The 14,184-nt window shown below is 39.5% G+C and overlaps 1 protein-coding gene across 1 annotated transcript in view; it reads right to left on the reverse strand.

Moving 5' to 3' along the window:
• The window catches only part of LOC132110985 (collagen alpha-1(XXI) chain-like), an 85,584-nt gene that overhangs the window by 57,443 nt on the left and 13,957 nt on the right, over positions 1–14,184 (reverse strand). Inside the window, exons 11-14 of the mRNA XM_059518139.1 lie at positions 7,631–7,684; positions 7,489–7,542; positions 6,924–6,977; positions 414–467 (exon numbers count right to left, since the gene is read on the reverse strand). Coding sequence (XP_059374122.1) covers positions 414–467; positions 6,924–6,977; positions 7,489–7,542; positions 7,631–7,684 — 216 coding nt within the window. The remainder of the gene's footprint in view (positions 1–413; positions 468–6,923; positions 6,978–7,488; positions 7,543–7,630; positions 7,685–14,184) is intronic.

Below are 14,184 nucleotides of genomic sequence, written 5' to 3' on the forward strand. Positions count from 1 at the left end.
TTAAACATTATATCAGTACTTTTCAGCACAGGGACTTCAATAAGTGGTTCAATGGTTAAATAACCATGGTCATGCAAAACAAATCAATAAATAAATCAGCAAAACCCCAACTGTTCAGTAGCTATTATCCCAGAGGGAATATAGATAGGAAGTGGGCTAAGAAGACGTCCAGTGAAGAGCTGAGGTACAGTACAGATTCAAAGTCACTTTTTAAGCAAACAGACTTAAAATAACACTACAAAGCTTTATTGGTCAGGTGGTGGCATGCACAGAGAAGCAGTGACCAAAATTATCCTTAAAGATAAAAACAAAGAAACAAACAAAACATCCATTTTTGAGAACAAAGAGAACTGGAAGTGAAAATGGGAAGCTTTATGCTTTTGTTAAGAAAATTAAGAGGAAAGTATCCATACCATTTGTCCATCTTTGCCTGGTAGTCCTTGTATGCCTTGATTGCCAGCAGACCCCTAGAGAGAAAACATAATGAAAACAATTTGTTTACAGTGAAAATATCTTAAAATGTTTAATGTTTTATTTTACCTTAGAAAATATAAATAATCAGGATGGACTTTATGTAACCCTTTGATGCACAACATGGGTCTTTTTTGACCCGACTGAATTATTATTATTATTTTTTCATATTTTCTACATTTACATTTTAAGAAGTTAATTTCATCATTCAGAGAGACCAGGAATTCCTCAATTAACTTGTTTTTGAGCATCACAAATCCTTATTTTATTTTATTTTTCTAATTTTTCTTTATTTTTTCTTTATTTTTTTCTTTTTCTTTGTGTTTGTGTTTGTGTGTGTGTGTGTGTGTGTGTGTTGGTGTCACTTCCCTTTTCATTTATAAAATGACCCATATTATTTCAATTATGGCTGAGTGTTTCTTTGCTGAATCTCTGAAAGAAATGAGTAGTTCAGCCATGAAACTCTATCAGCGCTCTAACTTGTTCATTCAAAATTATGTTCCCAACCAAACAGGTTCTAATTATAATTACCGTGTGCCTATAAACCTGACACATTCCATGCTTGCCACACATGCACGCAATGCATATCCTCTTACTAGCACTTTGACTCTTACTGGGTACATGTTAAGCAGCTCCAGTGTTAATTTTGACAGGGATTTTTGATTTAGTCTTAGACTTTATCATGAGATGAAAATGCTTAATAGTCTTATTCATATTTTAGTCATATGAGTCTTATATAGTTTTAGTCTAGTTTTAGTTGACGAAATGTCATTGTATTTTTTGTCGACTTTTAGTCATTACTTTGAGTCAAACTGCAGTTACCAACATTTATTTTCTATGTACTCTATGATAAATTTGAATCAAGGATTGAATTTGGAACAACTTGAATAAATGACTTTCCCTTCAATAGTAGTGAAAAGGGAGCAACTTTATTAAGAAATTATAGTTGTTCATGTATATTTAATAATGTATAATTTTTTGAAAAAGAAGCAGAACAAGATAAGACAAATACGAAATACATACAAATTAAACTCTTTTTTTCAGATACATTAGGTTTACTTAAAATATTTATTTAGTATTTGTTGGTTAACATTAATGACATGTATAGGTACTTGATTAAGAATGCTGTCCCTTTAAGAAGGCATGCATGGAATACTGACACATGTTCGGTTTTCACCCACCAGTTCACCTTCACTTAATCCATAGCTTTATTGTTGTGAGATATTCTACACGAAAGACAAAGACACTAACTTTTAGTTAATCGACAATGAACTGTGAATCCCGGGGAAAACTAGACGTCTGGTCACCTCATCCTTACCCTTTCGGATGCTAAGCCATTTTTTCAGATCGCTATTTCACGTTTTGTTAGTCTATCCATCCATTGCGGCTGCCATACTGAGAATAGATATTGTGAACGCCCCTTATCCGATTGCAATCCAATGACAGGGACGCACATTTTTAAGGACAAGACAGTAGTTTATTGGATGTAATGCAAGTCTACTTGCTTCACAGCAGTAGCAGCATAGCAGATCTAGTCCACCAAGACCAAAACCATGCTGATAAGCCAGGGTTATGGCATCCACAATCCAGTGGGCCGTCCTCTGCTTTGCCGTCTTCCATAACAGACAAAGAGCTGGTCTGAGGTCCTGAAGCTTTGTGTCTGGTCTATGTAGCATCTCAATGCTCGGACGGGACAGAGCAAAGCCAGGGCATTTAATCATTTAGAAGACGCTTTTTCCAAAGCGACTTACAAATGAGAACAATAGAAGCAGTTAGGTCAACAAGAGAACAACAACAGTATACAAGTGCCATGGCAAGTCTCAGTTAGTCCAGTACAGAATGCATAGCCAGATTTTTTTTTTATTTTTTTTTTATAAATATGAAAGACAAGAAAAGGAAAAGTGCTAGTATTAGTTGGTTAAGTGCTGCCGAAAAAGATGAGTCTTTAGATGTTTATTGAAAATGAGTAAAGACTCAGTTGTATAAATTGAGATTGGGAGCTCATTCCACCAGCTGGGCACAGTTCAGGATAAGGTCCGTGACAGTGATTTAGAACTTTTTTGGGATGGCACCACAAGGCGACGTTCACTTGCAGAGCGCAAACTTCTGGAGGGCACATAAGATGTAACCAGTGAGTTTAGGTATGTTGGTGCTGTGCCAGTGGTGGTCTTGTAGTCAAGCATTAGTACCTTGAATTTGATGCGAGCGGCTACTGGTAGCCAGTGTAACTTGATGAGGAGAGGGGTAACGTGAGCTTTTTTGGGCTCATTGAAGACAACCCTTGATGCTGAATTCTGGATCAATTGCAGAGGCTTGATAGTACATGCAGGTAGGCCCGCCAGGAAAGCATTACAATAGTCCAGTCTGGAGAGAACAAGAGCTTGGACAAGAAGTTGGGTGGCTTGCTCTGATAGGAAGGGTTTTATCTTCCTAATGTTGTATAGGGCAAATCTGCAGGACCGGGTCGCTGAAGCAATGTGGTCTGTGAAGCTTAACTGATGATCCATCACAACTCCTAGGTTTCTGGCTGTCCTGGAATGAGTTATAGTTGACGAACCCAGCTGCATAGAGAAGTTGTGATGAAACAATGGGTTAGCTGAAATCACCAGGAGTTCTGTCTTCGTAAGGTTGAGCTGAAGGTGATGGTCATTCATCCAGCTAGAAATGTCACTCAGACAGGCTGAAATGCGAGAAGCTACCGTCAGGTAATCTGGTTGGAATGAGAAGTAGAGTTGGGTATCATCAGCGTAGCAGTGATAAAAAAAAGCCATGCTTTTTAATGACATATCCTAATGACGTCATGTAGATGGAGAAGAGAAGTGGTTCAAGTACTGAGCCTTGAGGAACCCCAGTAGGAAGTTGTTGTGACTTAGAAACATCACCCCTCCTCAGATCCTTGCTTTATACTTACTTTTTAGTGCACAGTACTAGTCTTGTAGCAAACAATTGAACCATGCAAGTCAATATACTGGGAAAAAAAATTGTCTGCCGTCGCTTCCAGAATGGCATTCTTGCTCTGATGAAGTCAGTTTGATGGCTTGGGAGAATCCTCTTGTTAAGTCATGATGTTAGGACAGCTGTTCCCGAATCCTAGCCTCTTATAATTTCACTTGAGAATACTATCTCAGCAGCCATTTATTAACACTATTTCATTAATATTATGTATTTAAGCTAAGCGTTATTTGCTGTGCACACTACAGTCTCCTGGCTCACAGTTTCTCAGACACTAATATGTTAGCTGAATCAGTTTGTTGTTTTTTGGGGGGTGTCTGGCAAAACATTAGGTCCCAGAAGTGGTGAAGGATGATGTCAGACGTAAAAAGCAGATATTCTTAATGGGGTCCTACTATGCGTTTTTCACTTTTTGAATTTAAGTCGGTGTGTATTGTGTATGTTTGGGCATAACAAAGATCTACAAAGTTACAAATCTCAAAGTCCACTCCAAATGGAGATATTTCATTTTTTTAAATCCCTTTTCAAGAACTACAATAAACAGCTTGTTTAGACTGCAGCGTTGTTATCCAAAACAATATCCAATTGCTTCACCAATCACAACACACTGGGACAGCAGACCAATCAAAACACGTGTTGTTTTTCGGAAGGCAGGTCTTCATCAAACCCAGAACTAATCAAGACATTTGTGCCAAGCTGGGGAGAAAGGTATTGTAATAATGTAAATGATGTGAAAAATAATTTGTTTTTCGAACCACCAAGCATGAGAGCATGTTCTTGTACACCCCAAAAACAAATTCAAGACATTGCAAAAGAGCATAATAGGACCCCTTTAACCACTCCTATCCAACCAAGGTATTGAAGTTAGAAATCCCTGTATCATGACCACTAATTAACATACTTTGTCAATAAGATAAAAGTGGGTTTTGTTCAAAGTTGCTATTATCCATCCACATAGATCTTTGATATGAATACTTTTTGGTAATTAAATATCACCAGCTAAAATGTAACTAGTAACTTGTACTCTGAGTATTTTTTTTAAATTAGTACTTTTTACTTTTACTTAAGTATTGTTTTGACAGCAGTACTTTTACTTGTAATTGAGTATTTTTTCATCAATGTAACTGTACTTGTACTTAAGTACAAATTTTCTGTACTCTTTCCACCACTGCCTGGAACCTCCGTGTCCCGTCCAGGGACCAGACATGGAGTTTCCAAAGGTCTGGACGTGGGTGCCAAGCGGTGCCCCGTCTCTGGGTCAGTAGATCCTTCCTCAGAGGAATTGGCCAAGAAGGGGCTGTCGCAAGGAGCACTAGTTTGAGGAACCGGGTTCGAGTGGGCCAATACGCCGCCACTAGCAAGACTTGCTCCTCGTCCTCCCAGATTTTGCACAGTGTCTGTGTGAGAAGGCTCACCAGTGGGAAATGCACCAGTGCATATGCCAGTGCATCTGTCAGGGAGTAGAGTAGAACAGCTGGCAGTGAGAGGTCTCTGGAGAAGCAAACAGGTCTACCTTAGTGGTTCAAGGCAAGGTGCACTGCTAACAACTGTAAGCAATTGATGTGCCAATGCAGGTGTGGGCCCGTCCAAACCTCTGAGACTACATGCCCATTGTACGTGGCCCCCCAGCCGGTGGTGGAGGCATCTGTGTAAACCACAGCATGACGGGAGATCTGTTCTAGTGGCACCCCTGCCCAGAGGAACATAAGATCTGACCACGGGGTGAGGGTTTGGCGACAGGCCGTTGTAAGTTGGACCTGGTGAGTGCTGCGCTTTCACGCCCACCTCAGGACTCGGCCATAAAGCCAGTGCTGGAGCGGTTTCATATGTAACAGGCTGTGTGGTGTAAGTGCCGCTGTAGCCGTCATATGCCCCAGGAGCCTCTGAAAAAGTGTCAGTGGGACCGCTGTCCTGCCCTTGAACGTATTCAAGCAGACCAGCACCAACCATGCACTTTCCTCTATAGACCGAATCCGACTCCATAACGAGAAAAGATATCTTCTGCATCGGCGAGAGTTTGATCTCTACCCGCAGAACAGGGGCATCAGAAGCTTTTACTGTAGTTAAGCGGATACCGCTGAACTTGTGGTGACACCGAGTGAACTGAATCGCATAGCCTAGGCTGATGGTCTGTAGAAGCCAGCGAGACAGCCTGGTAAGCGCTGACCAGTCAAACCACCCATGCTACTGCCTAGGAAATGCTCTTTTAGTGCTGGGGTACACAGCTTTTCCGCTGAACTTGGGGTGACGCCGGGTGAACTGAATCGCATAGCCGAGGCTGATGGTCTGTAGAAGCCAGCAAGGCTGGGTAGCACTGACCAGGGGCTTAGAAACCATACAAGCAGGACCATCAGAACCACAGCTGTACCCGCAGTGTGGCAACGAGGTTGAACACATGGACCCAACTCGGGTGGTTTGTGAGCGGGTTGCTCAGGTTGGCAGAAGGTGCATGAGGAGGACCTTAGTTGACACTCTCGAACCACCCGCTACTGCCATCTGGTGCTTGGCCGTCCGCAACTCTCCGTTCCCCCCTGGGACTCAGAGATAGAGAAAACCACTCTCTCATCGAGATTTCCAGATTCTCCGCCTGGCCCTCCTACAGGGGAGGGAGAGGTGCCTTCACCATCCCCCAGAAAGCAGCTACCTCACTGGGCCAGGTTCTCAACTACGTCGCCAAAGAGGCCAGTCTGGGACACAGGGGCATTAAGGAACCGATCTTTGTCTGCAACCCTCATTTCAACCAGACTCAGCCAGAGATGGCACTCCTGGACCACAAGCGTGGACATCGCACGACCAAGAGAACACGCAGTGACCTCCATCGCTCGGAGCGCAAAGTCATTGGCGGTAAGGAGGTCTTTCAGAACTTCTGGATCATGACCACCCTCGTGCAGGTCCCCCTCAGTGCCTTGGCCTAGTGCGACTTAGGAACGACCACCACTGAAGTGCCATCTCGCAAACACACAAAGCTTCCGAGAGCATGCTGAACTCGTAGTTCACAGCAGACACAGTTGTGCAAAACGATACTAACGCTCAGCGACGAAGCAAAAAGCTGGTATGCATTGCACCTGCTGCCTTATTATACTCACACTGTGATCAGCAGCAGCTGGATGCAATAATTGCATGCCAATGTGCATTGGCTCATTTACAGTAGTTTACACTCTAAGTAGATTGGTCTATCGAAGCGATATCCAAATTTCGTCGGCTGAAAGGGAACTGGAATTAAAAGTGTAGTACTCTCATCATCTGCTTTTTATACATTTTAAATCCATTCTACAGAATTCCCCCTAAAAGATTTTCCACTAAATTAAAGCAAAATTGCAAAATATCTCTGATTATGGCCAATTTTAAAACTTACACAAGCATCTTGGAGCAATGCTCCAGAGAAAAAAAAATATTTTTCGTATATATATTTCGTCAGCAATAAAAAAAAGCAATGGCCTAGTGAACGATTCCATCTACAATATTTATTAAACATCTTTTAACAAATTTTTTTAACTGACCTTTTCACCTGGTTTGCCAGGTGGCCCGGGTAAACCTGGGATACCACTGTCACCCTAAAGACAAACACACACACAGAGAGAGAGAGAGAGAGAGAGAGAGAGAGAGAGAGAGAGAGAGAGAGAGAGAGAGTTAAATAATAATAACAATAATAATTTCAATAAATTCAGTTAAATAATTTGTTAATGTACCTGAATTTAAAAATTCTAAGCAAAATCTAAACTAATCCAGGTAACTAAGATTACCTGGGCTCCCAATAAGACAATAGAGTTGACAAAAACTTGGTTTTAAATATCACTTCTTTAGATCAGAAAGCAATATATATATATATATATATATACTGAAACTATTTAGATTAATTTGCTGTATTTCATATTAAACTTTAATTTCAATTTTTATAGCTTACTTGTGTAGTTTTGTCAAATAATCTGCATGCACAAATTTGCATATTAAGTATGCTTATTAAAGCATTATTTGATACATGATGACTCAGTATGATGTCATTATGAAAATTGTAAACATTTATGGATTAAAGGGACAGATTTAAAAAAAATCATAGTTTCTTACTGCTTCCCCAGGACTTCCTTTCCCCCCCTTATGTCCATCAGCTCCACGTGGCCCCTGCTCAAACAGAGATAGAAAAGTAGCATGATAAAGTGTAGTATGAGGTTTTATATGGTATGTCCATTTCTGACTTTTGCATTCATACCTGCATGCCAGGAGAGCCTTGAATTCCAGGACTTCCTCTAAAACCTGGGACACCCTTCAATAAAGAAAGAATCTTATGTTAGTCTGACCCACAGTCATACAAATTAATATAAATGTCAGTTTGGAGAACACAACACAAGAAGGTTTCCCCCGACACTGTAATTATTCCCATATAGGGATCATATAAAAAATCTTACATTACGTAAGGAATTAATATAAAGTATATTATATAGATATTTAACTATTATACAAATAAAACATACAATATACAACCAGTTGCCTTTAGCACCTTTAAAAAACACTCCTGAGTTCTTGAAATAACTGCACTGTACAGTACATAGAAAAATAAATAAGGCTGTCTCATTAATCAATTGCTGTATAGGTTAATAATAATAGGTATTCGCTCATATATTTTATTTCGTTTCAGAAACTAACTAATCTTGGATGTGATTACATGCAGGTAACTGCACAGTAATGCATTCAAATTCAAACTGCATGGTCTTTTAGTGGAGCATGAACTCTGAAGAGCTCGCATGCTTAAAATACATCTTTGGTGGGCCGGGGTGATCTATTTAACACAGTTTGAGCTGACAATATTGTCAATAACATTAGAGACTTAATTAATACCTTTCTGTGCAAATCGCATATACAGTACATATTCCTTTTAAATATAAAGCACTGCTCAGCTAATGTTGTTTTTTTTCCGGATATATCAGACCTTACATTTGTAAAAGTTAAATTCAAGCATTTCAAGAACCTTGTGCAAACCTTGTTTATAAAATGATTATATTGAATATATATATATATAATATGTTTATTGGGACTTTTGCAACTTGAATAACATTACCCTTCCATTGTACAGGGCAGGTTTATTGTTGGTAGGGTGTTACCAAATGTTTGATTACCAACATATTTCAAAAGAAGAGTCAAACTCAGAAAACTTCTAACACCAATTCAAGTCAGGTCAGGTTAACTTAGTAACTGATCTGAGGTACATTTCCCAAAGAACAGTGTAACTCTCTGTTGTTTGCCTTTCCTTTTAGATGTTTGACACAGTGTCTCTTTCATCATATTTAGCACTTACACTCAAGGCATTCACTCTCATGTAAATTTGCATATTGCCAAGATGCACCTAGGTTTCTGTGTTCAAGGACTTTTTTGGTATTTTGTGGTATCCATGTTCTTAGCTTCTGTGTTCTTTTCCTGTTTCTTTGGTTTCAAAGTATGTTTTCATTTGTTTCTAATTTTATTCACTTGTTTCTAATTTCGTTCTTGTTTATCCTATATATATTTAAACCCATGTTAAGTTCAGTATTTGACTGTTCTTGTCAAGATATGTTTCGTTTCGCTATTCTTCTGCATTTTCCTTGTGCTCTTGGGTGTTTTGTTTAGTATTTGTAATGCATGCATAATGACATGACATTATATGTATTGGAATAACAGATATATTGCATGCTATCCTGCTTATTTTGCTCAATAACATGTTCTATTTAGGTTCACATCAAACTAATTAGAAATTACAGAAACGTTGAGCTATGTTTGTAATGATGGAACTTGAGATCATGGTTTGCTATCAATGCTTTTGGGAAATGCAGCTTTAAGGGACAGTTCACCTAAAAATTAATGTTCTATCAGAATTTACTCACCTTAATGTTGTTCCAAACCTGTATGATTTTCTTTCTTCTGTTGAACACAAAAGAAGGTATTTTGAAGAATGTTGTTGGTAACCATTGAATTCTGTAGTTTTTTTTCTCTACTGTGGAAGTAAATGGCTACCAGCAACTACTTGGTTACCAAAATTCTTCAAAACATATTATTTTGTGGTCAACAGAAACTTCGGTTTAGGTTTAGAATTGGACGACACTGCTTGTTCTATATATTTGACATTGTGGAGGTGCTTCTGAATAGCAGAACAAGAAACTGCTCTGTCTATATTTGTGGAAGTCATACACATTTGAATAACTGAGCCTAGAGGATATCCTTTTTTTTTTTTTTTCTATGTACCAATTTCTTAATAATAACCACTTCTCATTTCCCAGTGGTTCTTTTCAAAGGTATGGGAATTTCTGTATTAAAAGTTATAATAGTTATGTTTGGATTATGAAGTTGCTGTAAAATCTTTTGAAAAGGACATTTTTACACAAAGATGAGAAAAAGAGAAAAACTCAACAATAAGTGCAGTCTGAACACGCCTACATGAAAGATTGGTGTAAACTCCAGCTGGACGATGACACTCGTGTCTTTGTTTTTGAGACAAAAAATAACCCCCCACAGTTTTTTTTATTCATTCTTGTTTTGAATCAAAAATATTGTTGACATGTGAGAATGTTGCATAATTCTCTGCTTTTTATGATATGACTGTATACAGTTGCCAAAACTGAAAGGGCACTATATTCATAAGATTCTCCTCAATAGAATTATTTTATTTATTTAAACCGTTAACCTTACAGTGATCTTAAACATCGGCACAAAAGAAAGTGAAAATCTTTCCACAAACATGCTATTCAGTACTTTGGTGTCCCTTGACTTATTTTAGTCCCTTGAATTATTCGTTAAAGGCCATGTTTTGATGTGAGTATTTGTAATTGTTCAAAAAATTATTTCCTTACATAAAATTAAACTTCTCATTATTTTGAAAAAATATTGTTGACTGAGTATAGGTAAAACACATCCTTTGACTGAACATTAGTTGATTTAAAAAAAAAAATTATAATTAAAAGTTACTTCTACCTTATTGGTGGATAGTACCAAAAGCTGTATATTACTGCTTCTTTAAGATATTTAGATTTAGGTAGCTTGAACAGTAATATTTACTTTAACATTGTGTTAGGAGCATTAACTGTTGGTTATTTTTTAAATGCTACCCGTATCATAAAAATATATGAGGTGAAACTTGTTTTGCATCACTAAACACCAGCTGTTTATGGTTTAGATGAACAGGCATATGTGCATAATGTGGACACATTCATAAAGACATGAAGACTTGCAAGTATGGCATCCAGGTGTTGCGTTATTGCACATTCACTGAACTTTCAGAGCTTTTTTGTGGGTTTTTCGTCATTCATGCTCAACACATTTTTCAGTCAAACTAACTCAACTTAACTTAGAAAAACTTCATCTGGAGACAAAATTGCAACCCTATAAATGCCCACAAACCCATTTACAACTCCTTCCTGCTTTATCTAGTTCACTCCCTTTGGCAAGATTTGTAGCACTATTATGGAAACAATGACTGTGTTCTCCTCCAGTGTTTTAAAAGCTTCCATTGTTCAAACTTGTGTAACTGAGCCCCAGTACTAGAAATTAATACTCAAAGGAATATGAAAAATAAAATGCATAATGCAAAATGCATTTAATTTTACCTACATAATTGAAAAATGTGGCTATATCAACTTGCAATATTAATCACAAAAACTTAAATTGTATTTTAAATAATAAAAAGTCTTTGTATCCTAAATCTCTCTATGTTTTCTAACAAATAAATAAATAAATAAATAAGACCCCTGCAACTTTTCATGCTTGGGGTTTCCAGATGTCAGGAGTTATGTTTCAGTCAGTCACATTCAACGTTATGTCAACACTGATGTTAAGGGTCTCACTTGGGAGGCCCGATCACCACTGAGAAGTAAAAAAAAAAAGGCCAATGAACATTGGCGAATGGAATGTGATTTTTGCTTCGGAGCCAAATGGTTGCCCATGTTTGAGCGATCACTCCCCCGTTCACCTCTAGAGCAAAAGAGCAAAAGAAAAGTGGACACTGTCTTGATGCTTGTGATAATGACAGTGCTTTAAGCAGTGTTTTGCCGGTATTTGCAATTCCCCCCAGGCGCTTCAGCAAATAAAAAAAAAATAAAAACAGTTTTCCTTAAAAGAGCAACATGGGCAGTGAACGTCTTTTTAAAGATGTCTCTCCATCATCTGAAATGGTGTTAATGGATAGTTTATGCTCTCCTTATGAAAGCATATGCCAATGCTTCCTCTTGAAAACTTGAGTCCTCTCTGCCACAACTCAGCCCGATCCCTCTGCAATGCACAGGGCCACACTTGCTATCCCTCTGGGAGATCAGGGGCCGGTTGCACCAGCTGTGCGTAAGTTATAACTTAGCCTAGTTTTGACGTAAATGGACACTAAGTTACGACTTACAGACTACTAAATATTTTTGCGTTGCACCATTAAACTTAGTTTAAACGTAACTATACGTTGTAACTAAATATTTACGGAAGCCTCTGTCCATGAATAACGGTCGGAATAAGATGTCAGCCAGATTAGATCACATTGATGAGCTCGTATTTGATCATGAAGAGCCGCAAGTTCGTCAACGAGTTTTACGAGACAGACATCATCCGTTGGATATTTATGATGATGTCGTGTTTTGTTTTCTTTGTATCCATCAATTAAAATAAGAATTTCTTCATGACTGAAATTTTTCTTCCTGTTTCTTTTCTCCTCCATGTGTGGGATAGATATTTTCAATTAAAAGTGTAATGTTTTGAGTTCGATAACGTGTGCTTTAATGTCTTTTTTAACTTTCAGTTTAGGCCAGTCAAGAATGAGTTTCAAATTACGCGCTGTTCAGACTATTTCCTATTTACCTATTAGAAGGCTTGTGATTGGGTTAAGAAAAATAGACGTCATTCTATGCGACAACGCATTACTTTACGGAGAGCTTACGACCTACTAGCTACGTTCTGCCTTAAGAATCAATGGTGCAACCGAATAAAGTACAGAGTTAGTTATAAACTAGCTAGTAGTTACTAAGCCTCTAGTTTGGACTTTACGTTCCAGTTTAAGTAAGAACTTACGAACGGCTGGTGCAACCCTACCCAGAGGATTATTGTCTGAGCTTTCTGTTGGGCCCGTCCCCACTGACCTCCCACTCCTCTTGCGTGACATGTGCCATTGTTCTCCGAAGTGATGCCGCTTGTCCATCTCAAAACCTATGTAGCATGATATTCAGGGCTCCCAAGGAAGATCGGATTTCAATTGCTGCATCGGATGGTGAGTCAGTGTCCTGAGGAAGAAGGCTGAGCTGAGCATCACCTCTCTTAGCTGATTGCTCAGTTGGATCCAGGTCAGATGAGCAAATGTCAACTTTAGCTGCTCAGACTTGTCCTTCACTGAACAGGCAAACTCTGCCCTGCATGCGATGGCCATCCTGTAGGTATATCATAGTAAGTATAAGCAGTGTGACTGACTTTGCCTCTTGGTGACTAAGGTAAAAGCATGGAACAGGTGATGTACACTATGGTTGTCCGGGAAGGGCATCTCTGGTTGAACCTTGCAGAGATGTGCAGTGAGGACAAATTGCTCTTTCTTGACGCTCCCATCTCCCAAGCTGCCTTTTATGGGGAGGACTTTCCCAGCACCTCTTGGCAGACTTAAAACTGGAGGAGGCCATTAAACCCATTGTCCCCTAGCATTTGACCACCACCAGGCCACAGAGGGCTGTTTGTTGAATACACTGCTTCTTTCCCCAGAGGAGGGCTGTGTGGAGAGTCTTCTGTTTCATTCTATTCTGCTGTTGTCTTAACAGCCAGTTTCTCTAAGAAAGAGCAGTTCCCTTAGTCTCTGGGTCACACCTGGTACACAAAGCCTCATCACTCCCAGCCCAAATCTCTAGCCACTCCCTCGCAGGATCCATGGAGCCAGGTAAGTTAATCGGGACACTATGCCTCCTGGGTCATGGTTCAGCACTCCATCACACTGCACTTCTATGGGTGCATCGATTCTCCTTTCTTTGGTTTCCCTCGAGGTTTGGGCATACCAGTACAAGGTCCTACCCTTTGGGCTGTTCCTGTCTTCTCGCACTTTACCAAAATCCCAGAGACCACCATTGCCCCATTGTTCTGGACAGGGACCTGGTGATCTGACACCTTGGTTGGTTGGGGCTTCAGGTTAACTGGGAAAATGCTGTAGAGCCTTTGACCATTGCATCAGATCAGGCCTACATTGCTGTCGCAACTTGCAACTAACCTGCCATCTCCTCCTCTGGAGTCAGAAGTGGCTCAAATCACTGCACACAGTTGATATTCTGGGAATATGTGCAAGATCAGGGAGGACGAGGAGCAGGTCTTGATGGTTGTGTCCTACTGGCCCACCTGGATCAGTTTTTTTTTGACCTGATGCTCCTCCTGACAGCCCCTTCCTGGCAAATCCCCCTGAGGAAAAACCCTCTTTTTCAGGGGCAGGGTACAATTCAACAGCCGTGTCCAGATCTTTGGAACCTCCATGTGTGGCTTCTAGACAGGACTGCACAGTCGCAGTTGCTGTGTCCCATCTGCCTCCTGGGCATTGGCGCACTGTGCGTCTCTAGCAGACATCTGCAAAGTTTCTGGATGGTCGACACCTAATACTTTTGAGATTCTTCAATGTCCAATTTGACCTGGTTTCTTCAAACCATGAGATTTGTTCTTCCTGGCTCACAACACGCAACCATACTTATATAAAAAATTGTATATTATTTAAAATGTACGTAGTCTGTAACAGAGAATATGTGTTTAACATAATTCAGTATTTTTAGCTAAGCAGAATCATGAATATTTTATACTGGTGTC

Source organism: Carassius carassius, chromosome 30 (genome assembly GCF_963082965.1).
Source record: "Carassius carassius chromosome 30, fCarCar2.1, whole genome shotgun sequence".
Taxonomy (NCBI): Eukaryota; Metazoa; Chordata; class Actinopteri; order Cypriniformes; family Cyprinidae; genus Carassius; species Carassius carassius.